The 27,805-nt window shown below is 41.7% G+C and overlaps 1 protein-coding gene across 4 annotated transcripts in view; it reads right to left on the minus strand.

The window, feature by feature from the left end:
• Positions 1 to 27,805, minus strand: part of RGMB (repulsive guidance molecule BMP co-receptor b) — a 1,123,009-nt gene that overhangs the window by 23,722 nt on the left and 1,071,482 nt on the right. For 2 of the 4 annotated variants that reach the window (XM_087861962.1, XM_087861963.1), the window contains 4 exons: positions 7,011 to 7,105; positions 4,869 to 5,110; positions 3,831 to 3,906; positions 359 to 624 (listed from right to left, as the gene is read on the minus strand). In XM_087861962.1, coding sequence (XP_087718088.1) covers positions 359 to 624; positions 3,831 to 3,906; positions 4,869 to 5,110; positions 7,011 to 7,027 — 601 coding nt within the window. In that variant the 5' untranslated portion in view covers positions 7,028 to 7,105. The remainder of the gene's footprint in view (positions 1 to 358; positions 625 to 3,830; positions 3,907 to 4,868; positions 5,111 to 7,010; positions 7,106 to 27,805) is intronic. The other 2 variants (XM_045808346.2, XM_087861964.1) reach the window with 1 other exon arrangement.

Below are 27,805 nucleotides of genomic sequence, written 5' to 3' on the forward strand. Positions count from 1 at the left end.
CGGGGGCGCAGCACCCGTCGCCCCCGCCCTCTAAATCTTTGATAAGCGACTGTTAGGAAGGAGATTTATCAACGGTCCGAGCCGAAGGCAGGGTAACTGGAGGGAGGGAGAGAGGGAGAGAGGGAGGGGGAAAAGAGGCCTCTCCACTGCGCCCTGGGCGCGCCGCACGACCGGCGGGTGTGTTCCTGCTGCTGCGCCGCGAGCCCGGCAAAGGTGCAGGTCTGGAGCGCGTGAGGCCTCTCCCGTCTCACCACGCCACGCCGCCCTTCTGCCCCAGCGAGTGCCTTCGGGACCGGGGGTGTTTGGGAACAAAGCACTCGGCCTTGGGGCTGGCTCCCCTAGCGCGCGCGCCTCATACCTGCGTGGAGCAGCCCGAGGCTGAGCAGCAGCAGCAGCAGCAACGCCAGGGGCGGCGGGCAGAGCTGGGGGCGGCGGCGCTGCTCAGCCCCGGCGGCAGCAGCGGAGGCGGCGGCAGCGGCGCAGGAAGGTGCTGCTCTCAAGCCCATGCCCGTCCATGCAGGTCTCGTGGGCTCCGGCGAGGGCGGCGGCGCGGGCGCCGTGTCGGGGTCGTGGCCGTGGCTGCGGCATGGACCGGGGGACGCGCCTCGCTTCCTCTTCTTCCTCCTTCAGGCCCGCGTAGAATACGGGCCGCCGCCACCGCCGCAGCGAAAAGCGCGCCGCGGGCGGAGCGAGGCGGCGGCGGCGGCGGCAACGGGGCGCAGCGGCATCGCGGCGGCCGGAGGCGGCGGGCGGGGCAGAGGGGGCGGGAGAGAAGACACAAAGACAGTGAGCTTAGTGCCGAGCCCGGCCCCAAAAGCGCGGGCGCCCCGGTCCCGGCCAGCGTGGGCTCGGCAGGCGTGGACCCACTGAAGGCGCGCCCAAGCCTAACGAGCAGCCGCCGGCAGCCCGGATATCTCTGTGCGGCGGCCCCGCGGTCAATCAATCTCAGCCCCGCACTGCCGCCCCGCCCTCCCTGCATGCGCCAATCCACGTCGTCCCCACCCCCGGCCGAGCCCCTCCCTCCCACCCCATTGGCTGTAAACGCGGGTCCTCTGGGCCCAGCCCGCCACTCGCAGGGCCCAAAGCGCCCCCCCCCCGCACCTCCTCCCGCCCTCAGCTTGCTTATTGTAATTCGAGTTCCGCGTCCGCGGGCGGAGAATCGTGTCCGCCGCGCCCGGGCCCAGCCTCCCTCCTGTTCCCTCCTCTTCACCCCTTTCCGCGAGCTACTGTTTCCTCGTGCCCTACAGAAACTGGAGACGGCAACTCTCTCTTGCCGGCGTTACAAAGGAACCGGCTTTGACTTCTACTTTAATGTTGATTGGGTTCAACTTCCCCCTAAGGTTTTTTTGGTGTGTGTGTGTGTGTGTGTGTCTGTGTGTGTGTGTGTATTAAATCACCCCCACTCTGCCCCTCCCGCTCCAGGTCTGGCTCCTGAGAGGAAGTGGGCGCTTTTACCGAGCGCGGTGCGGCAGGTCCCTTCGCAGCCAATCACAACTGCCAAACCGCGTTCGGAGCCTTTTCCGGACGTTTGGTAAAGATAGCGCCCAGCGGCGTTGGAAATCCGACTGTGACCTGCGGTCCAGAACAGATCGGATGGGCTGGGAAGGTACCCACCAGCTCCCGGCGGAATTCGCTGGCAGCTGTGCGAGGCTCTGGCGTTATTGTTCCTCTGACATTTCCCTTCCTGAAAGCAGCGGGGAGGAGTCTGAGAGTGGGCGAACTTCAACGTGTTCGGTTACAGTGTAATTAGATTAATGAGGATAGTGAGTTTTTAATGCAGTGTAGAGTAATTATGCCATCATTTCTTGTTGCTCGGTGGCTTTTCCACAAATTCTCGCTGTCTATTAGCATAGTAATTGAATGGCAGGCCACTTTCTACTTTTGTCACTTGGATGGATCCAAAAATGAGGGAAAAACCCAATTGTGTGCCACAAAAGAGGTTGCCAAGTGTTGTCATAGGAAAGCATGTTGTGAGGTTGATGATAGGTTCCAATTTGTTATCAGTAGGTGTGAAGTGGTATCTAATCTCACGAATGGCTTCAAAGGCTAGGAGCTACTTCGACTGCCCTTGCCTTTGCCATTCCTCCAAGGGGCTCAGGGCTGCCATTTTAAATTCACTTATAGCCAAATTGCAGTTTTTAACTGTACCTGTTCACTACTCATAATCTCTAATTAGTAATTTCGTATCAACCACGGACACGTTAATATTTCCACACGTTACAATGTACTAATCAATGGACTAGGATAATTGAGGGCAAACCTTCGATCACTCCAGCTTACTCATTAGACACATTATGAACTGTACAAACCACTAGGTCCCTAATGAAGGATGCCTATCTATTTTTACTGTAACTTTTCATTACTTACCTATTACATACTATGATGACTCAAGTGGTAAACACACCTTTCACTGCCCAAGATATAATCCAAACCTTCTGTATATCCATAATATGCTTAATAATAGCTTCAGAGTTGCCTGGAGAAATGACTTTTTGCGGGCGGAGTTATCTGATACGATTTTTAGATAGTATTGTGGAGTAAATACTATGAGACCAAAAATTTACTCTCTTGCAATTACTACATAAATCAATGAACTACAGTTAATGAAATACTGGTGAACATCTTTTAAATGTAACCAAATTTGAGCAGTTTTGAAAGTATTTTGCTAACAAAGACTAACAGTAATATGTTTCTTTTTCCTTAAACCAAGATTTAATTCCACCCCTCTGAAAGAAGCATGCCACTTTATTGACCAGACTTCAAAACACATAACAAGTTAAGGATCTACTTCAGTTTAGTTGGGGGCTTTTCGCTGTCATTACTTTCTCCGATTTCTCCCCCTGCCACTTCTCCCCCCACCTCCATATCCTGTTCCTTAAACACACAGTGTTCTAAATTATTCTATCAATAGAGGGCATCGTCGAGTCACTGCAAATTCTGGTATCCAACTGGAACTGTGCTTTAGAGGGAAAACTTCATTTTTTTCTAAGGTGCTTTATTGCTCATCTGTTGTAAAATTTGACAGGCTCAAGATTTATAAGGCTAACAATTCATTTTTTATTACCACATAAGTGTTCAGCCCGCTAGAGTAAAATGTTAATTTTCACAATTAAACCGCAAGGTGGTTCCTGTTTTCAAGTCTTTAGGTCAGTTGACACACTCTCAGGGTAAATTCGGACTGTTAGCAAGATCCCGAATCGGGTTGGAAACAAGAGGGTGGTGAATGGTTGCTTATAGCGCATCCATTCCTCCAGCTCGAATGCTGCAGTTAAGGAGGATTTTAAGATTCTATAAAGAAAAATCTGGGGATTTCCCCCCATAAAATCAATGGCTTCTAAAAGTTTTACATCTTAATAAAAAAAAATCGTCAAGTGACAGCTTGCACAACTCACAAACCCACCCTATTTCTTGCCACTTGTACTCTTTCTATCTTCATCTTTGTTTTCAGGAAGGAAAGATGAGACCAGAACAGCACAATTAGGGGACGCGGCAAAGCATCCCATGGTATGAACGTGCAAATGAATAGAATTAAAACACATGCCAGCCATATGAATGGATTCTAAATAAGAATTAGAGGTTTCTTATCCTGAACCTATACATGCTGTCTTAACTATTCCCCTGTTGATTTATCTCCATTTACAAAAAATCTAACACGAGGGGCTCACCTAGGACAGAGGAGCTAGAAAGCAGACCACAGTAGCGATTTGTGCAACCCCTTCTAGAATAAGGGCCCCCTCGCTGCTCCCCAGTCTAGGGCGTCCGCAAAGCGGGAGCTGAAATATCCCGGAGTCCGACAGCCCTGCAGCAAGCGGCTAGTGGATTGTACTTACATCATTCTTAACCCTTCCGATCCTGGAGGGGGCTTGACGGGATCAGGGATCCCCCGAGCTCTGGAGCACGCAGGACCTGGGTGTGAGAGAAGACCCCAGAGCCTGGAGTGAGCGCTGCGCCCCCGGAAGGAGGGGGCCCGGGTAGTCAGTGGGGCTCATCACCCAAGAGCACACAGCCGGCCCCCACGATCCCTGCGGGCTCTGCAGCGGATCACACCGCTCAAAGCGGCAGGTGCAAAAAGCATTTGGGAGCCGCTTGCCAGCGCGCGGAGGTAATGCGCTTCCTGTCCATTTATCTCAGGAAACCAGCGCAGCCTTCTCTTCCAAACAAAATTAACCTCTCATTAGCCAGCCACTCACTCCCGAGAAGGCCTTAAAAGCTTTACCAGCTCGCTAATGTATTTAGGCTTTTCTTCCAGGCAAACGCAGCCACGGTGGTGACTGTCATCAGCCCTGGGGGGTTCCTCTGCGTTCCCCTGGGAGCCAACCGCTTACCGCCCCTCAGCCTCAAGTCTGGGAAACTCTGGCCAATCTGCATCCCAGTTTGTGATACTCTGCAGACCCGACACGCCTGAATGGACTTCATGCCACAAGTAGCCAAACAAGTTCCCACTAGTTTCAAGAGCGCCCCTCATATCACACGCTCAGCTCTTCTATCATCAAGAAATGGGGAAGGGTACTCTAGAGGTACTTCTATGGCCAGCTGTCCCACGGTCATAGGCGCTGACTGTCCTTTACAGCGCCAGCCCTGTACGCAACGGGTGCAGGAAGCAATGATCAGGGTATAGTATAGGGGTAGTGTAAGCTAGAATCTGGCCGATTCCAGGAGTGGGGAATCAAATGTGGTTCTAGGTCTGCAAGAGAGGCCTTTTGGAGCGTTGGGGTTTTCTCACCCAGGCCCCCCACCGCCCTGAGGCTGGCAGATTTATACCACACAGGTGGACCAAGACCTAAACAAAACAGTCCGGGCCTCTGCCTGCCGCTCGCCCCCCACGTCCCCCTGGCCCACCGCAAACTTCGACAAAACAAACAACTCACCACAGGCATTCCCTTGTCTGCAGCGCGACGCTTGCCAGCTGGGAAAATAAGCCGCAAGCCACGCGGCGGGGGCGCAGAGGGAGGGCAGCGCGGCGCCCGCCTCTCTCCCCCAGGTGGGGGCAGCGATACCCGGGGGCTGGAGGGAGGCTCCGCCTCGGGGGCCGCTCTCTCGCCTCCCTGACTGCTGAGTGAGCGCCGAGCGAGGGGCTGTGCCCTTCCAGCCAGCGCGATCTCGCGGACACCTAGGGAGTGGGGCGGGGAGGCAAATCCCTCAATTCCCTCCCGCTTTCTCGAAGTGTCTTTCTCTGGCCTCAGGTCTCAAAGAAGACCAAACCTAGGGGCCTTCACCGCCCCCCCTCCAGCGCCACACCGCCCCCTGTCGGCACTACCCGGATCTTTCCAGCTCCGCCAAGGAGTGGCGGGTAGCGGCGTCCCAGAATCCCAGCCTCCAGGTCCCGGCTCAGCTCTCTCCATTCTCACCGCCTCTTCACCCCCAAGTCCCGCACAAAGACGCCTTTCATGCCGCCAGCACCACCCTCCGCACCGCCTTCCACTCCGCAGTGTTGCCTTTGCCCACCCGCGGCACCAACCGATTCCCGGTTGGTGATCGTGCCCGCCGTCTTGGGGCAGGCCGGCCACAGACACGTGCAGGCTGTTCCCATTCCGCGCCTCGGCACAGGCACAGATGCGGTCCCCCGTCCGCCTTTTCACGATTTTCACCAACTGGGCACCAGCAGCCACAAAATGCACCCCTCCTACATAAAAGATCTCTGAGGGTCTTCTGAGTGTTTGTAAATGGTGGGTGTTTGTGGCGGGGCCGGGGGTGGGGGTTGGCGTAGTGGCGGGCATGGTCTCTGGGCTTTCGCTGAAAAAAGGAATCCAGCGATCTTTCCTGTCCACCCAAGGTGCCAATGTGGAAGTTTACAGCTTACAAAAGCCCAGGATAACGATTTGCGAATTGTGATGGGAGAGAGAATTGAAAAAGACGTCTAAGACCCAAGTGAGGAAGTGTGTTATAAAGCACAAGCCCACGAAATGTTCGAGGAGCGACAGTCTCTTGAATCAGAGTAGAAGGTGTGGAAAGCAAGAAGGAAGGGATTAACTTTCTTCTCCTAGGCTGATCTTCCGAGGTTGGAAATAAGCATTATAGGTATTCAGCAGTAGCTATTGTTCCGTGCGTCTGTGCGTTCAATGCCTAGGACTAGCACGGTGCTTTATTTTTTATTTTAGTTTTTTGTCCAGGGAAAGGGTCCAGCATCTTGACTTAGGTATTCCACTTTTTTTTCTTGTCTCCTTAGAAATATCTTTGACCCTCTCCAGCTTTTTTTCTCTTCTCCTGTCCCCACTCTTCCTTACGATTTCCTGATCTAACGCTAGAGGCAGCATAGGGCAGCGTAAAGAGGACAAAGTGGCAATCCAGAGAGGAGAATCTTGACCTGACTTTTTGAGCGGGATTCGTGGACAACTGATTTAATGTCTTTGAACCTAGGGGTCACTATCAAGAAAGAGTGTGTTAAGGGCAGTGGTCTGGTTCCTTCTGGTTCTGAAATTAGAAAGGGAAGCCTCCTCATACCTTCTATAGATTCCCTTTATCCCTTTAGCCTCTCCAAGTGCCAATCAAATTGGAAAAAAAAATATTGGGGATGTTTTAAGGTAAATGTAAGATACATTGAAAAATCCTTTTCTTGGTACTTAGAATTAAAAAAAAAAAAACAAACAAACCCAAAACAAAACAAAAGCCCCTCAGCTCCTGGTCCATAGAAACAAGGAATTTCAATGTCCCCACTTGCTTTGCCTTTGAAAAGCCACACCAACTATCAGCAGAGCAGAGCTTTGATTTAGAACCTAAAGTCCAGTCTTATGTTTCTCGATTTCTTTTTTCTGCTACCAACACAAAGACAGGCTGACACATAAAGTAGTGGTGAACAAGAGTTCAAAGCAAGCCTAGTGATCCATTTCCTAATGCAGACCCTGTCCTTCCCCACTCCCCTGTTAAAGTGGCCCCAGATGGCACAGAAATAGTAGGTACAAGCTGCCAGAATCCTCCTCCCCACTCCCCTTCCCAGAAACACTGGACAGTGGAACCTGGATGCTAACTTGTCAATCATCATATAAATGCATTCATTAAATCAGTACATCTACCTTTTCCTTAGCCTCATGATACCTTCCAGGATTTTCGATTCACTATCCACTTTAGAACCTCTGGGCGACCCTGGCTGTTTTCTATGGATTCTTTTCTGAAACCAAGACAAAAAAGGGTGAAATTTCATAATGAATTCTTAAACTACAAATCTCTTGCTTCTTCAACTTCAATAAGAATTTCAGAATTGCTTAGCTTTCACAGCAATGCACACTTTAAAAAATTATCCATTAGGGGCGCCTGGGTGGCACAGTGGTTAAGCATCTGTCTTCAGCTCAGGGCGTGATCCTGGCGTTGTGGGATCGAGCCCCACATCAGGCTCCTCCACTAGGAGCCTTCTTCTTCCTCTCCCACTCCCCCTGCTTGTGTTCCCTCTCTCACTGGTTGTCTCTATCTCTGTCAAATAAATAAATAAAATCTTTTAAAAAAAATTATCCATTAAAGAGAACTCTTAAGGATACTTTCATTGGGGAAAAAAAGGTTTCTTAAACAATAGTGGTGGAAAAATATTTTGAGCTTACCTAATTTGGTTGCTTTCATTTGTATTAATCACCTCCCCCCTCACCCACCATCCCATTCATACACGCTAAAAACTATTATATTTCTAATTGGATCTTGGATGTTCCATTAGTAAAAGGACATAGCTTATTTTTTTCTCTCAAAATTCTTTATCTTGCTCAATGCTCTACTACATTTTTCTCTTATCTCACTTTAATCTTTCTTTTTTCCCCCTCATACCAACCAATATAAACCAAAGATAGGAATAGAAAAGAGACAAAAAATCACTTTTCCGTAAAACCGACTTAGCATTTGTCTGTTGAGTGTTAAGAAACCTGATGACGCAATGTGTATTTGCACCATCTTCTGAATTTCCACTTAAATGTCTTTGGAACTTCAGCTTTTAAGACGATCAGCTAATGCATACGTCCAACTCTCCAGACTATGTATGTTAAGATCATACGTAGTTTGCTTACTTTTGATGTTTCTAAATTTTTCCTTTTGCAATTTGGTGGAGTCATCTCAATTACCTAGTAGCATATGAATCTGTTTTCTAGTATTTCTTGTTTGTTTTTTCCTGTATATTTTGTTGAAATTCTTCTCTAGTTTCAGGTTGATTCTCAATTTGACAATTCCTTTATGTACTTACAATGTTTGAGAATTTTTATTATTGCTAATAAATTACACTATTTTAAATATTAATAGCACTTATAAGATTGGTAAGAGAATATTTATAAAATAATGCTAGGAAAAATGCTACTATCTACATGTGATTAATAAAGATAGTTTAGTTAAATATTATTGAAGTTCATCAAGACCTTTTTTGTTTGAGAGGATCATTGTTAAATTGAGTAACAACATAAAGGATCGAAGACCTACTTCTACTTTTAAAAGGATGAGAATTTGCTGTGCTTTTTCCCTCTGTACAAAGATTTAAGAACACTGTCTTGAACCATCAGCTCATATGATAGTTAAGGTAAGGAATTCTGGTAAATTGCAAATTTTAAAAATGAAACCTCTGGACACAGAGCTATTGAACAAAGAAAACAAACAAATAAAAGAATATCAGAACATGAAAACTATTTCATTCTGTCAGCAATGTAAGTCTAATTTTCTAGAGAAATCCTGCAGTGCTAAAGTATCCCTACATATGTACACAAAAAAATTGGTAAGTGAAAGTCAATATTCATGAAAAAATATGATAAAAAAATGGACCATCATCTCCTTGAAGTGCCAGGAGAAAGGCCATATATTTTTTTTGTCTGCTTGCTATTAGAAAATCTTTTGTCATGAACCTTTTAGCCATTCGGCACAGTGTAAAAGAGTAGAACATGAAACTTCAGGGACTGGCCTTCTCCCTATTGATTAGGGAGAACAAATATGATTCTTTGTTGATCATTTCAATTGCAGTCATTATGCACAGACACAGACTATCTTTTCTAGATCTTGTAATATGAGTTTTAAGAGGCAAAGTATATATCTACTCTTATGTTACATTTGCTCTATAAAAAATAAACTTCCAGAAGTTGGAAAATTATCTTTTTAGAGAGTAAATAAATGCAGTTATTCTTCCGTGAACCAGTTTAGATCTACCGTGGTAATTTATAGTTTCTTTTAGAGGCAAAATCTCTATCCAGACACTCACTTGTATACACAGTGGCAAGAACAGTACAAAAACATTACGGAATGGAATACACTACAATCCTTGAAATTCCACGAAATCTAAGATATATGGGAAATTGGATACCCTCTATTCTAATAGTCAACAGTACCACTTAAGAATTTTAATTGCTGTGTTCTAATATAATAGATGATTATGTTTCTACTTTACCAATATTAGAGAAAATTCCAAAAATACACATTTTAACTCAATTTAGTAAATTGGAAAAATAATGGGACCAAAGGAATCTGTTCAAATAATAACAAGTACAAAAATAGTAAGTCGTCTTCTCCTTCTCTTCTCATATTTCATCATCCCATCATTTCAGCTTGTCCTAGCCATATAAAGAGGCTCGGGTAGTGTTTGTGCCAGAAACGAGGCTAGACTCAAGCCCAAGAACGAATCCAGGGATGAAAACTGTGTGTTTGTCAGAAGCTCGAGTGAAATAAATCTGGCTGAATTCAGGAGTAGGGTTTGTTTCAAAAGAAGAGGCTAGTTTAGGAGTAGGAAAGGCTCCTCAGAGGTCAGGCTCTTGCTGTTGAGTAGTTGATGTGCTCTTCAGCTGTCCCAGTTGGGACTGTCCATCAACAGAGAATGTGAGGAATGGATGAGTGATGCAGGAATCTGTGTGAACTACATGAAGCTTCCCTTTCCTCTGAGGCCTGGGGGCGGGGTCCACGGGGGAGAGGGGATGCATGCTCCAGAGGACCTCCCCCTCCCCCCACAAGCAATCAGCATCCGGGATACTTGCTCCTCCTTAAAGAAAGGATCTGATACTGACTAGATACAAATCCTTCCTTTCAATTCTTTCATTAAGCAACTGGTTTTTGAGCACTCACTAAAGAGCCTACCAGTTTTCTAAGTCCTGGGGTTACTGCTGTAAACAATTCAGACAAGGCCCTTAAGAATGTGCATTCTGGTGGTGCTGGGAGAATAAAGAGGTAAACAACTCAACAACAACAAAAAAAATAGCTTTAATATTGCATTAGAGTTTAAGGATTAGGGTGCTATGCTAGAGAGTAAGACGGCCGAAAAGAAGCCACCATTAATGGAAGGGACTTTCTGAGATACCACACCTGTAATGAACGCCTGTAATGAAAAGGGGCAAAGGCTTCCAGGCAGAGGTCAAAGTCTCAAGTATGACCGATCTTGGAGTGTTCAAGGAACAGAAAGACCTATGGCAGAAAGTACCTAAACCTGGGAGAATTTTTAGCAATTTAAACGGAGTTCTTTAATTCCCAGTGGGCATTTGAATGAGGGAGACTTCTTGGTTGGCCCCAGACCTCAGGAAGATAAAAAACGAAGGCAGCATTTATTGAATCACTAGTAGGAGGTGCACCTGGTATCTGGCTCCCTGGATATCTAACTGCACCCCTACAGCCTCTCTGAAGTGCACATTATTGTTCTCATTTTCTAGTTGAGGAAATTTAAGTTACAAGATTTAAAAACATGCTCAAATATACATAATAAAGGGTTGGTACAGGGTTTGAACGGAGTCTTTCTGATTCGAAGCTCCAGTTGTTTCCTTGGGATTTCGTTGTTCTAGATTATTTACTGGACAGTCTTGTTAGAATGAACACAGATTCATCCTAAAGTTTTTGAGCCACTGACAAATAAATTCAGTGTAATTAATAGGGGAATTGAAAATGAACTGGTTGGAAAAAAAACCGTAAAGAATTATTTTTAGAGGGGCACCTGGCTCAGTCGTTTAAGAGTCTGACTCTTGATTTTGGCTCAGGTCATGATTTCCCGATTGTGGGAGCGAGCCCCTGCCTGGCTCTGAGCTCAGCATGCAGTCTGCTCCAGATTCTCTCTCCCTCTCCCTCCTTCTCACTCACTCACTCTCTCAAATAAATAAATAAAATATATTTTTTAAATAATTATTTTTAGAAAATTTAAATAAAAACTGTGGTCCTCTTCTAGCCCGCTCAAAAATCTCTCCTCAGTGGTGCAGAGAGCCAAAGAGTCTCTAATTTCCCCAACTCACATTCTGCTACTCTGTACAGCTCTTATCAAGACTTGAACGAACATTCTTGGCTTGATTTAATGCCCAGTAGCCCATGGCTTGATCTTGGAAGTACAGGTTTTATACACACTCCTTCAACGGGAGCCCTCTAAGTTTCTAATGAATTCACAAACAGAACTATCTTGTGGACAAACTCTCCCCTGTTTCACAACTTAGCTTATGCCATCTCCTTATTATTTAGGGCCGTGAGTTTATGGTAATGCATAAGTGTCCATGGTGCCAGATACATGGTAATACTAGTGTTTCCTACCACATTCAGAGCCTGGAAAGAGAACTAGGGATAACGATGTGGAAAAAGTCCAACAGAATCATAATGGAAATTAATCCAGTCATCAGTGCACAGTTTCATTACTGCACTCATTATTACTACAGACAGATAGTTAGTATTGTTATGCTCACTTATTCATACAATCAGTTGAGTTAGTTATCTGGCCAATCTTTCAACAAATATTTTTTGAACTACCTACTATGTACCAAAACTCTTCTAGGTACTACAGATATAGCAATGAAAGAGATAAGAGTTAGGAACTAAGAAATACATCAATGAATAAAACATAAAAATGTTTCTCCCTCCTAGAGAGAGAGAGAGAGAGAGACAATAAACATAAACATGAAGACATTCTAGAGTGTATTTAGAGGAGAAAAGTGCTCTGGGAAAAACAGAACATGATAGTGGATGTGGCATGCTGGTTTGTATGCCCAGTTTTTCAAACGGTGGTTAAGGTGGGCTTCATTGAGAAAGTGACATTTGAACAAACACTTGGAGAAGATGATTGAATGACCTATGTATCTTACCTAAAGGAAGGGAGCTCAAGGCAGAGGCAACAGCCAGGACAAAGATTCTGAGGCGGGTGCGTGCTTAGCATATTCAAGAAAGAGAAAAGAGGCCAGTTTTATTTGTCAGAATGGAGTGAGCAGGGGAGAGTGGTAGGTTATGAAGTCAGAGGTATTGTGGGGGCCTGGATCGCAGAACTTCCAGGCCACTGTAAAGATTCTGACTGAATTTAGGAACCCGTGGAAAACCTTTGAGCATGACATGATCTGAATTTCAGAAGTTTTTTCACGTTGTTTTGTTGAGAACATCCAACAGGCAGGCAAGGGTGGAAGCCGAGAGTCCAGCGGGATGGTTATTTCAATAATCTATGTAAGAGATGGTAGCGGCTCAGATCCATGGAAGACATTGTTCACAAGTGGCTAGATTCCGGATATGTTTTGATGTTCAAATCAAAAGGATTTCTTGATCGATCAGATGGGATGTTTGAGGGAAAGAGAGGAGCCAGAGATGCTCCTCAGGCTTGTGGCCTGAGCCACTATTAAGATGGATGACCATCAGTCGAGCTAAGAGTTGAAACAGGTTTCTGGTGTGTGAAAAACAATATGCACCAGACAACTAAGAAGATGATTTTATTCAGTCTGTTGCAGTAGGGAAAAAGATTATTAATAACCAGAACCATCTCAAGGAAAAAGAAAGGGGCTTTGAGGGAGAGGCAGGGAGGCAAGGGAGTCATCAGGCTGTCTTATGGGAGTCATGAGGAAGGATGGAGAGGGCTCTTATCTGAGTCCTTGAGAACGGTGGAGGTGGGTTATCTTGAAATATTTGAGTGCAGGGTGGTGCTTTGGGTTGTCCACTTCTTTGAATGCAAAAGGGTGGGAGCAGAGGGCACAGGTAAAGTTAAATTTTGTCTGGGAGAAAAGCAAGAGTTCAGTTTTGCATTTATTGGGTTTATGATTTTTTTTTTTTTTAAGATTTTTTTTTTTTTTTAATTTATTTGACAGACATAGAGACAGCCAGCGAGAGAGGGAACACAAGCAGGGGGAGTGGGAGAGGAAGAAGCAGGCTTATAGCAGAAGAGCCTGATGCGGGGCTCGATCCCAGATCGCCGGGATCACGCCCTGAGCCGAAGGCAGACGCTTAACCGCTGTGCCACCCAGGCGCCCCCCTATTGGGTTTATGATTTTTGTTTGACTTCCTAGTGAAAAATCTCTTCAATATTTTCTTTTCTTTTTTTTTTTTAAAGATTTTATTTATTTATTCGACAGAGATAGAGACAGCCAGCGAGAGAGGGAACACAAGCAGGGCGAGTGGGAGAGGAAGAAGCAGGCTCATAGAGGAGGAGCCCGATGTGGGGCTCGATCCCATAACACCGGGATCACGCCCTGAGCCAAGGCAGACGCTTAACCGCTGTGCCACCCAGGCACCCCTCTTCAATATTTTCTTGTCTGACATCAAGATATTTGCTGTTTCGAGCCCTCAGTTCTCACACTGCATGTAAAAATATGTGATTGAAAAATCAATTTTATTTCAGAAATCAGAGGAAGTCTCTGAATTATTTTTTTTCTTATGTAAGCATTTTCATCTTTAACAGCATTCGTATTACTAAATGATCTATTTTAATGAAATTGGAGCCTAGTTTTCCTTCATCTGACACTTCATTCTGGGTCTCCGTGATTGCATTCATGAATCACGAAAGACTGCTGGGTGCTCGTCAGGACTGATTTCATATTCACACCTCTCACATGTGTCATATGTTCTCTACTCTGTGGGCACTTAGGTGTCCAGTGAATTAGACAAAACCTTACCTTTCTTTAGTAAGGTCTCCTAAAGATACATGAAAATCTGTTTGATGACTAGACATAATAAAATAGATGAAATGGTGCATTTAGTTACAGTGTTAGAGTTTACTGATTTAGATTTTCACCAAATCTAGCCTCATGAAGTGACTCACATTTCATCTGAAATCACGCAGCCAATGTTTGAGCAAAGTAGTTAGAGAAGTAACAAGAAATGTAGGCCTTTTGAGAAAGACACTGGAAATAGCAGACTTCAAATTATATGTATGAGGAATGAGAAAAGAGTGAGGATATAGAGGTTTTCGGTAGGAAAGAACACATTATGTTTAGAAATCTTATAAGTGAAATTTAAGGCACAAAAGACAAAAAAAGAGTGAGAGCAAACTGTAGCCCAAACTTGTGAAATGTAATAAAATATTTTAAATAAGCTTTGTTTGCAAGTTTGGGAATCTGATTTAGACCATTCCTTTTATTTTGGGTAAGAGACGACTCGGTTTTAAAATAATCCATAGTTGGGATGTAGTCTAGTATTTCCTGTTTTTCACTGTAGAAAAGTATTATTGTAACTAAATTCTCTCTCTTTTTAAAAAAGAGATTTATTTATTTATTTTAGAGAGAGAGAGTACAAGCAGGGGGTTCAGGGAGAGGGAGAGAGAATCTCAAGCAGATTCCTCACTAAGCAAGGAGCTGGACGTGGTCCTCGATCTCACAACCCCGAGATCATGACCTGAGCTGAAACCAAGAGGAGGATGCTTAAAGGACTGCACCACTCAGGTGCCCCTGTAACTAAATTTTCTTAACTTACAAAGGAAATGAGACTCAGAAACCAGTGCAAGCTCTCACTAATACATTATCTCACTTATTCTCACAACAGTCCTACAAACCTAGATATTACTGTTTTCTGCATTCTACAGATCAGGAAATTGAGAAGGCGTGGTAACTTACCAAGTCATGCACTTTCTGTGAACAGAAACAGTAGGAAGTTCAAGAGGTAGGATTCAAACCCACGTCTCTCTCTGCCTATAAATTCTCTTAACTGTCACACCGAGTACAACTTTCCATATGCATATTATTCAAGAGTTCTATCATTTTCACTTTGCCTTCTTTTTTCTGGACTAAAAAATTCTTGTAACTTTCGTATTGAAGGTATCTCTTTCCTAACCTTCTACTAATTCTTCTTTTCTCTTCAAATTGTTACAATCAGGGTCTCTTGTATTACGTAATTCTCCTAGAATGAACTTTACTTGGTACTAAACCAGAGCAAGGCAAATAAAATTCACTCGATTGTGTTAAATACTATACTTAATGAAGGCTAAAATGTATTATAGAATTTTTGTGTTGGTGACACATTATTTACATCTTTCATTTTTCTCACGTTCTTTTGTGTTCTTTTGTTTTCATTAGCGTTTTGCAGTATTCACTGTTTTCTGTGCTAACCACGTCACTGTTGTCCTTTATTGAATGAATCATCTTTATTGTTTTTAACCTGTTTCTCCAGATTCTCAGGCTCATATTCTACTTTAATCCTAATTTTCAAAAACAGTGTAATTCTTCTAATCATTTATAAGTTTGATTACTATTAATATCTTCACTCTGAGCTTTTAATGAAAGTCTTAATTAATACTAGCTTCTTAAGGACTTTGTGAAACTCCAGGTAGAGTTTTCTCCCAGTCTGGATATTTTACATTTATAATTACTTTCTGGGCTTGTTTTTTTCTGAAATGGCTTTTTTTTTCTTTTTTAAGCACTGTTGTCTCACCAGTAGTTCAATTTTAGTTTCTCCCATCTCTTGTCACAGAAGAAATTACATACCCTACGTATTGGCTTGAATAGTAATTCATAGGTAGAGCTATTTTGGCTACAGGGGCTTTGGGTTATTTTGCCTTCCTAGCTGCCAAAATGCTAATAACTTCCAATGGTTCCCTGCAAGGGCTAACTTAAGAGACATGTCGGGCCGTGTGCACCAGCAATACTCAGATCCTTCTGACTTCAACGATGCTGTTCCAGCCATGAGTCCTGGAGCTGGTCAACACTGGGTAATCCACTAAGTGGGTCAATAATGAAATCATGAAGCTGGTTGCATGCCATAGCTCAAATTTATGAGAAAGAGATAATTCAAAATTTAGCATGTCATTGAATTCATACCCCCCAAATTTACCTTTCTAACATTTATTTCAAGGAATCTGAGCCTTGGTATATCCTTTGGTTCTTCCACACTTCTTTGCGAGGCACTCCGTGTTAACTCACTGATTTTCTTAAACTGTTAAGACTGATGGCAAGCAAAATGTCAATCAAATGCCATTTTCTAATGTGAAACTTCTAGTTCATGTTTGGGTTTCTGCCAGAATAGATTTATTATGAGTAAATCCTCAAGTCAATCTGTCTCTTCTCTTTTCTTAAAAATAGTAAAATGCAATTTGAAGAGAACATTTTCCTTCCTTCCTTCCTTATGATTCTTCAGACTGTTTCTGATCAGAAGGGTTAAAAAATAATTTGAAATTTCATTTCTTTCTTTATTTTTTTATTTTTATTTTTTATTTTTTTTTTAGATTTTTATTTATTTATTCGACAGAGATAGAGACAGCCAGTGAGAGAGGGAACACAAGCAGGGGGAGTGGGAGAGAAAGAAGCAGGCTCATAGCAGAAGAGCCTGATGTGGGGCTCGATCCCAGAACGCCGGGATCACGCCCAGAGCCGAAGGCAGACGCCCAACCACTGTGCCACCCAGGAGCCCCTCTTTATTTTTATTTTTTTAAAAGATTTTATTTATTTATTTGACAGAGACAGCCAGCGGGAGAGGGAACACAAGCAGGGGGAGTGGGAGAGGAAGAAGCAGGCTCCTAGCGGAGGGGCCTGATGTGGGGCTCAATCCCAGAACGCCAGGATCACGCCCTAAGCCAGAGGCAGACGCTTAACGACTGCGCCACCCAGGCGCCCCTTTTCTTTATTTTTTTTAGAAGATTTTATTTATTTATTTGAGAGAGAGAGAGCACAAGCAGGGGGAGAAGCAGACTCCCCACTAAGCAGTGGACTCCAGAATCATGACTTGAGCTGAAGGCAGACACTTAACTGACCGAGCCCCCAGATGCCCCTATTTTGACATTTTAAATCAAGTAGGAAAAGCACGTCTGATAGGTATGTTTTATTACTGTCCTGTGTTTGGAAAATATCAGGTAGTTGGTAGAACACTTGGAGATTTCCAATTACCCACATCTGGTTTGACAGTATGCAGTTTGCAAGTTCATATTATATTTAGAGCTGTAAGAATCCATGCTATTTTGAGGTGAATTGTGCTATAATTGTTTTAGGGTTTTTAAAATTTTTTTTAAAAATATTTTATTTATTTGAGAGAGAGAAGGAGAGAAAGCATGAGCAGGGTGGAGGGGCAGAGAGAGAGGGAGAAACAGACTCCCCGCTGAGCAAGGACCGCCCCCCCCCATGCAGGACTCGATCCCAAGACTCTGAGATCATGACCTGAGCCAAAGGCAGATGCTTAACCATCTGAGCCACCAAAGTGCCCCCTTTTAGCATTTTTTTAAAAGACGTTGATTATATCATAACATTGAATTTTTAACTGATTCATAGAAGTGCTAAACTTGGTAATTTTTTTATAACTACATTATAGACAGTTATTCATCTATTGTTTTGTAGTTTCTGGACGTCACCAAAGACTTTATTTATTGAGTAAATAAATATTAATATAGGGGAAAAAACAAACTTTCTGGTTTATTAAACATATTTTACAAATAAAACTATTTAAATAATCATTCCTAGGATGACAAACGGAAGTGAATGATGTCACATCAGAAATATACATGTAACAGATGAAGTGTAATATATCTGTCAACTTTTTGGTATGCAGATGAGCCTGAAGGAGATCTGTTATTCAGAAAAATGCTTACTGTGAAACACTTGGTGCTGGAAAGAACAATTCACTTTACTCTCTATTCATGGTACTCATCTCTCTCCTCTCTAAGAGCATATTTTTATTAGTTTGTATTACGCAGCATGTTCACAAGCAAGAGACACAAAGACACACTGAGATTAAGCAAACAAGAAAGTGGATAGGCACATATACAGTGAAAACAAAAGAATTCAGAATATTCAAGATCTTACTAAGTGGAGAGACTGGTTACATGCTGTAGCTAAAATCTATTAGAAGGAGGCAATTGAAAACTTAACATTAGCTTTTCTTAATGAAATATATCAGGGCTGGCTTCAATGTTCCAGACTAATTTCCCTCTCACCGAAGCACATTTTCTGGCTTGTCATTGCCATATTTTTCCTTCCTGAAATAAATTGCCTTTTAGCTAGCATTTTCCTGTTGAGACCTAACTATGTGCCTGGATGGAATTCAGGGGAGAATGAAAAGAGATGAAAAGTCTTCTGCATAACGCAAGTCGAAACTAGAAAGTCTGTGCTCTGAACAGCAGAGCCTAGGGTTTATGTGTTTCCTCCTCTTTGGAGAGCACGAGTGGATCCAAAGTGTCATCCCTGGGGGCACCTGGGTGGCTCAGTCCTTAAGTGTCTGCCTTCGGCTCAGGGCGTGATCCTGGCGTTGTGGGATCGACCCCACATCAGGCTCCTCCGCTATGAGCCTGCTTCTTCCTCTCCCACTCCCCCTGCTTGTGCTCCTTCTCTCGCTGGCTGTCTCTCTCTGTCAAATAAATAAATAAAATCTTAAAACAAAACAAAACAAAACAAAACAAAACAAAACAAAACAAAACAAAACAAAACAACAAAGTGTCATCCCTGGACAAGCAGCATCAGCATCAACAGGGAACTTGTCAAAAATGCAAATTCTTAGGTCTTACCCTGGACTTACTGAATTCAAATCTCTGAGGATGGGGTCCAGCGACCCCTGTGTTTTAACAAACCCTCCCAGTGATTCTGATGCACGCTATGAGAACTTTTGGGCTGCCTCGTGCGACTCACAGTGTGGCTGTTAGCTCAGCAGCAGAGGTATACCTGCAAGCTATTAAGAAATACAGACCTCAGACCCATGAAACCAGAATATACATTTTAACTGGATTTTCAGATGATTCCTCTGCTCATTAAAGTTTGGGAAGCACAGGGCTGGCCGTTCTGTTCCAGTGTTCAGCCTCGGGTGCACAGTGAAACCACCTGGGATGTTGAAGATTACCTTCAGAGATTCTGATTTAATCGGTCTGGGATGTCGTCCGGATACCGGGGATTTTTTTCAAAGCTGCCCAGGTAATTCTAATAGGCAGGCAAGGTTGAGAAACACTGCTTTGAGCCCTCAAACAGAGTTTATTTACTAGTAAGCTTCTACATCTGATTTCCAACATTGTAGGAGATCTTAATCCTTAGCTAAATTAATAGAAGAAGATCCCAGGTAAGAGAGGTGATTATTTCACCTTATTCTGAATGATCAGATCACACTCAAAGCACTGCCTTCAGCTGTGGGCCCCCTTCTGGAGAAGAATGTAGAAAAACCAGAGCATGTTTAGTGGGGTGGGACCAAGAGAAACAATGCAAATCGTTCCTGTGAGAAATGGTTACAGGAATTTGTAACGTTTAGGCAGTGAGAAGGTTCTTTTAATTATAAATCAGATGTTATCAGCTGTCATGCCTGTCACTTGTCATTGCATTTGGAAAGAAATCTAAGCCTTTTTACCAAGTCCCTACATGATCTGGTACTTCCTACCTCTTCCACTTTGTCATACACCCCGTGCTCCTTCCATTTCTCACTCTCTCCAATCACAGTTGCTTCCTTTACATTACTTGATCATTTTGAGAGTTTTCATTTAAGAATGAATTCACATTCTGTTCCTTCTGCTTCAAGTGCTTTCCCCTTAGCTTTCCCCAAGGGTAAAGCTTCAACTTTCATGTCTACTCTGATATGGTGCCTTCCCTATGTACTCGGTCTCTCCCAGTACCTCTCTGTAACAAAAGCCTACTTAGGTTCTTCCTGATACCTACTGTGATCTGTAATTATCTTGGTGACTTACTTATTTTCTTGTTTATTATCTACCTCACTAAAATGTGAGTTTGATGAGGACAGGGACCTTATTAGTCTTATTTATTACTATATTACCAGTGTCTAGAGTAGTGCCCAGCACAAAGTAGGGGGTAAATAATGATTCATTGATTGAATGAAAAATGAAGGAATAGAGAAGACTTTGGCTACTATGATAGTTATTTGCAAATATTTCGAGAATTGGAACTGGAAGGGTGTTAAGATTTGAATGGCTTCAAGGGCTATCCTTAAAACCAAAATGTTAACATTGTAGGGGAGCTAAAAGAAAGAAATTTGCAAAACTGAAAGGAGCAATAGGCAGCCAGAGGGAGAAGTTGTCATAAGTGCGTGGGTGCAAGTTTTAACTGAATGGCATTTGACAGAGTTGTCATTGAGGTGACTTGAGCATTCAGAAGGTCATTGGTTTCAAGGATGGCTGACATCTTATTCAAGCTCATGTGTCTGGGAGAATGAGAATGGGGGGGCTGCTATGCACAGAGGTACTGTCAGTACTGAGAAGACAGAGAACATTGCTGTCCTGGAGCTGGAGAAAGGCAGAAACATTTCAAAACTCATGCACGAGACCTGACACAGATTAGAAGACAGCCTGATTTTTTTTTGTGTTAGAGCAAACAGCTCTATGTTTGTTACCGCTGTGTCATTGTACAATATCACAATTAATATTTTCATAGTAACATATTTTCCTTTCTTAAAAGTGTGACATGTTCCTTGTCATTTTTCATCTTGTAAAAATGTTGTAAATGTTGTGTATTTTATTCACCATTTATCTGTACTGTTTTGATGGTTTTTGAGTATACATCTTATAAATAATTATTTATGAAACCAACCTCATATGAATATCGTTAGTAAAATTTAAGACTGTGATATAAAGACAAATTCCTAGTAATGCAAATGTTAACTTAAAGGGTATTCAAGTACTTAAGACTTTAATAATTGTTATTTATCACGATCAACTTGAGTCAATATTCTTTGTATAAGGAGTCAGGCAAATAAGTGATTTAGTTTGGAAAGACTTCCACCCAAGAAAATTAAAATGTAAGAGTTTGGGTATATAAAATTATGAAGTCAACTTTCACAAGAAAAGTCAGCCATCTGGAAATTTCTATTCACCAAGGGTTCCGTAGCCAAGATGCTACATTCTATGTCTAAATTTGTGTACTTTGATTTATACTACTTGAATGCAAATGGTTAATACTAGAGATAATCTACATATAATCTCATTGGCTTTACTGGCACTGTCTACTCTGTCAGCAGAAACGCATGGTGATAATTAAACTTTGTTCTTTTCTAGTAATGAAAAAAGATTAGTGGGCTAAGATATTTCACTCATTGATCTGTACAGCATGTATGTACTGAATACATGTTTTGACACCTGCTTCATTCTGATATTTAGATTTTTTCCCTGATATTTAGATTTATTCCTGATGTTTCCAGTCAGCAAATCTCATCAGAAAGTTCAGTGCAAATTCCATAGGAAGGCCTGGGACCTTAAGTAATTGGTGAGAGAATGATACCAACTAATTATTAGGGTAATTTCTAGAAGGTAGTTCTACCGCACGTTGGATATTCAGCTGCGTCTTTTTTGTTGTTGCCATACACTTTGCTATCATTAAATTATCAATGAGCTCATTGCTTGCAATGAATTTGGGCAATTAATTACTGGAATAGCTGATGGTAGCCCTAACTAAGAATTAGAGTCTGGCTAATCAACATGTTCACAGCAGTTAAATTATAGTTTGCCATTGCTACTGCCAGCTACACTGTTAGAACTCGGGAGGAGGATTTCTTAACCAGCTGATAACATGCTCTGTGCTTTTTTTCTGCACTGTAATGAAATCGTCAGTGCTCTCTGAGTTCCCCTATCTTCTAGGTTCCCTTTAATTATATCTTTGTTCTTCACTCTATTTAGGCCTTTGCCAAAAGTTGTTGTTTTTACTTTCTCTTCTAAATTTGCTCCTCTTTTTTCCTGTAACTACAGTTCTCCATCACATTCTCATTACCACTTGCTTGAATTATCAACTTATACAAAACTTATTGGGAATGAAATTGAAAAAACTAATAATTATCGAGGACTTTGTGTAAGCTAAGCATCATGGAAACATGTTTCAAACATTTGCTTTTCAGCACAATCATGAAAGTTATATTATTATTCCTATTTTACACATGAGGAAACTGAGATGCCAAGATATTCTATACTGTGGTTAAGTAGCTAGTCGGAACCCACTTGGGCTTGCTTTACAGCTGTCTCCACAGCACCACATACACTATCTCTACAATTACTTTGAGTGCCTACTATGTTCCGGAAATTAAATTGTGCAGGCTCTATGAATATGAAATGAATAAGACATAATCCCTTGCCTGGGAGAGCTCATATTTCAGAAGGGAAACAGGCCTACACACAAATAAGACAATTCTGGAACACAAGTATTTGTAAAAAGGTAGAATAAGCAGAGAAAAGAGCAGAGAAAAGTAAAAGATTGTGTGATATGGGAGAAAAATCCTATGGTTCCCTTTACTTTGCTGAAAGCTGTGTGTCAAAATAACGCTGTGAAGCAGATATGTGGTCCAGCTGGATTCAGGGGCTCAACCAATGCCAACCGGGGCTGGGGTTTCTCTTTCTCTCATCTCTGCCTTGTTTTCGTTGACTTTGATCCTAGGAGGGCCCTCCCCTTGTGATCAGCAGCAGCTGTTAATCTTTTGTGGTTTGGTTTTCAAATCCCGTATGCAAAAGAGTGAGAACTTCTGACCCCTGATTCTTAAGATGATTTTTGTCTCTAACTGGGTCAGCTGCCCATCACTGAACTAATTGTTACTGCCCAGGGTAATGTGCCATGCCGACTGGTTTTGGTCTGTGTCGCACACTGTCCCTAAGCTATCTGTGGAGGCTCACCTGGGACTCATGTGCTGGAATGGAGGGGAACTACATCAGGGCTCTCTTACCAGGAGAAACATGAGTGGGCACTGGGTGGTAAAACAGCTATTTACAGAAATCAGTGTTCTCCATGCATGTTGACTTTTCTTGTGTTCCCTTTTCATTTCAGATCCAGCTAAAGGCACCAATGCCTTCTTAATTCAATTCCATTTAACAGTCAATCACTGAGTACCTGTTTTATGCCTGGCCTTGTGTTAGTCCCTGGAGAAACAGCTGAAAAAGACATGGATCCTACTTTCAAGCAGTTCATATGTAAGAAAACAATCTCTCTTATCTCTAAGTAACTAACTTACATTTTCTTGTATTTTGTGGACATAATCTTCTGGCCTCATCAGTACTGTCTCCCTTGGATAACAGCCTCATGAAAGACAGGAACCTGCTCTTTTTGGCTTGTTTTGTACTAGTTCTCAGCTTTTCTGACAACTGCTTTTCATTGAAGAGTATTTCAATGGACATTACTTTGCCAAGGGCAAAGAGGACACTGGGAATTCTTGAAGTTTATCTCTTTAGCTTCAAGTAGTGTCACACCCATTGGTGATAGGTCAAAGTAATGGGAAGGAACTCAATAACCTTCATCACAAACTGCATTACTATTTAACTACTTTGTTCTTAAAAGTACCTAATTAAAAAAAATCTATCATTTTTTCAGACTTCACATATTTTTGTGATGCAGATCATTTTGTCTTAAAAATTACAAAAAAAAAGCATAGATGCAGAAAAAGCATTTGACAAAGTATAACATCCTTTCTTGATTAAAACTTTTGACAGTGCAGGGATATAGGGAACATACCTATATCATAAAAGCCATATACGAAAAGCCCACAGTAAATATTATTCCCAATGGGGAAATTCATGCAAACCAATGAAAATGAAAACACATCAGTTCAGAACATATGGGATATTGCAAAGGTGGTCTTAGAGGGACGTATATAGCCATCGAAGCCTCTCTCAAAAAAATTAGAAAAATCCCAAATGCACTAGCTAACCTTATGCCTAAAGGATCTGGAAAAGAACAAAAAATAAAGCCTAAACCAAGCAGGAGAAGAGAAATAATAAAGATTAGAGCAGAAATCAATTAGATAGAAACTAGAAGAACTGTAGAACAGATCAATGAAACTAGAAGCTGGTTCTTTGAAAGAATTAATAAGATCAATAAACCTCTGGCCAGATGTATCCAAAAGAAAAGAGAAAGGACCCAAATTAATAAAATCATGAATGAAAGGGGAGAAATCATGACCAATACCAAGGAAGTAGAGACAATTATTAGAACTTATTATCAGCAGCTATATGCAAACAAACTAGGCAATCTGGAAGAAATGGATGCATTCCTGGACGCTTATAAACTACCAACACTGAAACAGGAAGAAAGACAATCTGAAAAGACCAATAACCCGCAAGGAAATTGAAACAGTAATAAAAAAAAAAAACCCTCCCAAAAACAAGAGCCCAGGGCCAGATGGCTTCCCAGGGGAATTCTACCAAGCATTTAAAGAAGAAATCATACCTATTCTACTGAAGCTGTTCCAAAAAATAGAAACGGAAGGAAAATTTCCAAACTCGTTCTATGAAGCCAGCATTACCCTGATCCCAAAACCAGGCAAAGACCCCATCGAAAAGGAGAACTACAGACCAATATCGCTGATGAGCATAGATGCCAAAATACTTAACAAGATCCTAGTCAATAGGCTCCAACAGTACACTGAAAGGATTATTCACCACGACCAGGTGGGGTTTATTCCTGGGATGCAAGGGTGGTTCAACATTCGCAAATCAATCAACATGATGGATCACATTAACAAAAGGTGACAAGAACCATATGATCCTCTCAATTGATGTAGAAAAAGCATTTGACAAAATACAGCATCTTTTCCTGATTAAAATTTTCAAAGTATAGAGATAGAGGGAACATACCTCAGTATCATAAAAGCCATCTATGAAGAGCCCACAGCAAATATCATTCTCAATGGGGGAAAACAGAGCTTTTCCCTTAAGGCCAGGAACATGACAGGGATGACCACTGTCACCACTTTTGTTCATTCAACATGTACTAGAAGTCCTAGCCCCAGCAATCAGACGACAAAAAGAAATAAAAGGCATTCAAATTAGCAAAGAAGTCAAACTCTCTCTCTTCACAGATGACATGATACTTCATGTAGAAAACCCAAAAGACTCCACCCCTAAATTACTAGCACTCATATAGCAATTCAGCAACATGGCAAGATACAAAATCAATGCACAGAAATCAGTTGCATTTCTATACACTAATAATGTGACTGAAGGAAGAGAAATTAAAGAATTAATTCCATTTACAATAGCATCAAAATCCATAAGATACCTAAGAATAAACCCAACCAAAGAGGTAAAGGAGCTATACTCTAGAAACTGCAAAACACTTCTGAAAGAAATTGAGGAAGACACAAAAAGATGGAAAAACATTCCATGCTCGCGGATTGGAAGAATAAACATTGTTAAAATGTCTATGCTGCCCAGAGCAATCTACATTTTCAATGCAATCCCTATCAAAATACCATCAGTATTTTTCACAGAGCTGGAACAAACAATCCTAGAATTTGTATGGCACCAGAAAAGACCTCGAATCACCAGGGGAATGTTGAAAAAGAAAGCCAAAGCTGGGAGCATCACAATGTCTGACTTCAAGCTATATCACAAAGCTGTGATCATCAAGACAGCATGGTATTAGCACAAAAACAGACACATAGATCAATGGAACACAATAGAGACCCCAGAAACGGACACTCAACTCTATGCTCAACTAATCTTTGACAAGGCAGGAAAGAATATCCAATAGAAAAAAGTCTCTTCAACAAATGGTGTTGGGATAATTGGACAGCCACAAGCAGAAGAATGAAGCTGGACCATTTTCTTACACCACATACAAAAATACACTCAAAATGGATGAAAGACCTAAATGTGAGATAAGAATCCAGCAAAATACAAGAAGAGAATACAGGCAGCAACCTCTGTGATCTTGGCTGCAGCAACTTCTTGCTAGACGTGTCTTCAAAGGCAAGGGAAACAAAGGCAAAAATGAGCTATTGGGACTTCATCAGGATAAAAATCTTTTGCACAGCAAAGGAAACAGTTGACAAAACCAAAAGAGAACTGACAGAATGGGAGAAGATATTTGCAAATGTCTTATCAGATAAAGGGCTAGTATCCAAAATCTCTAAAGAACTTCTCAAACTCATACCCAAAGAACAAATAATCCAGTCAAGAAATGAGCAGAAGACATGAACAGACATTTCTGCAAAGAAGACATGCAAATGGCCAACAGATACATGAAAAAATACTCCACATCTCTCAGCATCAGGGAAATACAAATCCAAACCAAAATGAGACACCACCTCACACTGGTCAGAATGGCTAAAATTAATAACTCGGGAAATGACAGATGTTGGTGAGGATGCAGAGAAAAGGGAACCCTCCTACACTGTCGGTGGGAATGCAAGCTGGTATAGCCACTCTGGAAAATAGTATGGAGGTTCCTCAAAAAGTTGAAAATAGAGCTACCCTATGACCCAACAATTGCAGAACTAGTTATTTACCCCAAAGATACAAATGTAGTGATCTGAAGGGACACCTGCACCCCAATGTTTATAGCAGCAATGTCCACAATAGCCAAACTATGAATAATACACATCCATCACAAAATGAAATCTTGCCATTTGCAATGACATGGACGGAACTAGAGGGTATTGTGCTAAGTGAAATAAGTCAATCAGAGAAAGACAATTATATGATCTCACTCATACATAGAATTTAAGAAACAAAACAGAGAATCATAGGGGAAGGGAAGGAAAAATAAAACAAGACAAAACCAGAGAGGGAGACAAGCCATAAGAAACTCTTAATCATAGGAAACAAACTGAAGGTTCTGGAGGGGAGGCAGGTAGGGGGATGGGGTAACTGGGTGATGGACATTTAGAAGGGCTTGTGATGTAATGAACACTGGGTATTATACAAAACTGATGAATCAGGAACTCTACCCCTGAAACTAATAATATACTGTATGTTAATTAATTGAATTTAAATTTTAAAAAACTGGAAAAAATAAAAACTAAAAAAATTTAAAAAGCTTCCATCAAAGCAAATATCTTGACATGACCTCCTGATGAAATCCAATCATCTATCTATCTATCTATCTATCTATCTATCTATCTATCTATCTATCTATCATCTATCTATCTACCTACCTACCTACCTACCTACCTACCTACCTACCTATCTTTTTTAAAGAGACTTCAGGAGACACTTTACAGCCAATGATTTTGTCTGCTTTAATGTTAATAACCATGTTCACTTATGAAATAGTCACGGATGTGACTTATTTACTATATGACTTAAATAATGTAAGTTCCCAAAGGAAATGTATTTTCTGTTTATTTTAATTATTATTTGTAGCTCCCTGGATCCAGATCTTTGTGATTAGCTTGCTTTCTTTCTTTCTTTCTTTCTTTCTTTCTTTCTTTCTTTCTTTCTTTCTTTCTTTCTTTCTTCTTTCTCTCCTTTTATGGTTCCTTTTCCTTCTTCCTCATTTATCCCCTCATTGATCCATTTCCTTTTTGCCTGTAGGCCTCTGTGCCTGATGATGACTGATTTTTTTGTGGGGGATCTTTTGTTTTTCTTCTTTTCTTCTCACTCTGTGTCTGTTAGTATCTATATGTATAAATATACATACACATACGCATACTTACATATGTATGTCAGTATATACTTGTCTAGTAAGAGTTATCTAGTTAAAACAAAAGCATTGAGTTTAGTAAGACAAGCATGAACACCACCATTTCACAAAGAGGGAGCAGAGTTTGACTGATTGACCTGAAATCTCTTAATTAGTCAGCTCCCCAGAAAGCAGTAGAAAGAAGTTCTTCCTGATGTATGTTTGTAATAAAGGTAATTAAAAGTTTTTGCTTTTTATATTCATACTTATGCTATTAGGTACATACAATTCATTAATATTACTTCTTCTTGGTGGATTATTTCTTTTATTATTGTATAGGTTTCTTCATCTTGGTTAATGACTTTTGACTTTATTTTGCCTGATGTTGATATTGTTACTCAAGCTTTTTACAAGACTAGTATTTTGTT

The sequence above is a fragment of the Ursus americanus genome, chromosome 5 (genome assembly GCF_024610735.1).
Source record: "Ursus americanus isolate L20-20 chromosome 5, mUrsAme1.1.p, whole genome shotgun sequence".
Taxonomy (NCBI): domain Eukaryota; kingdom Metazoa; phylum Chordata; class Mammalia; order Carnivora; family Ursidae; genus Ursus; species Ursus americanus.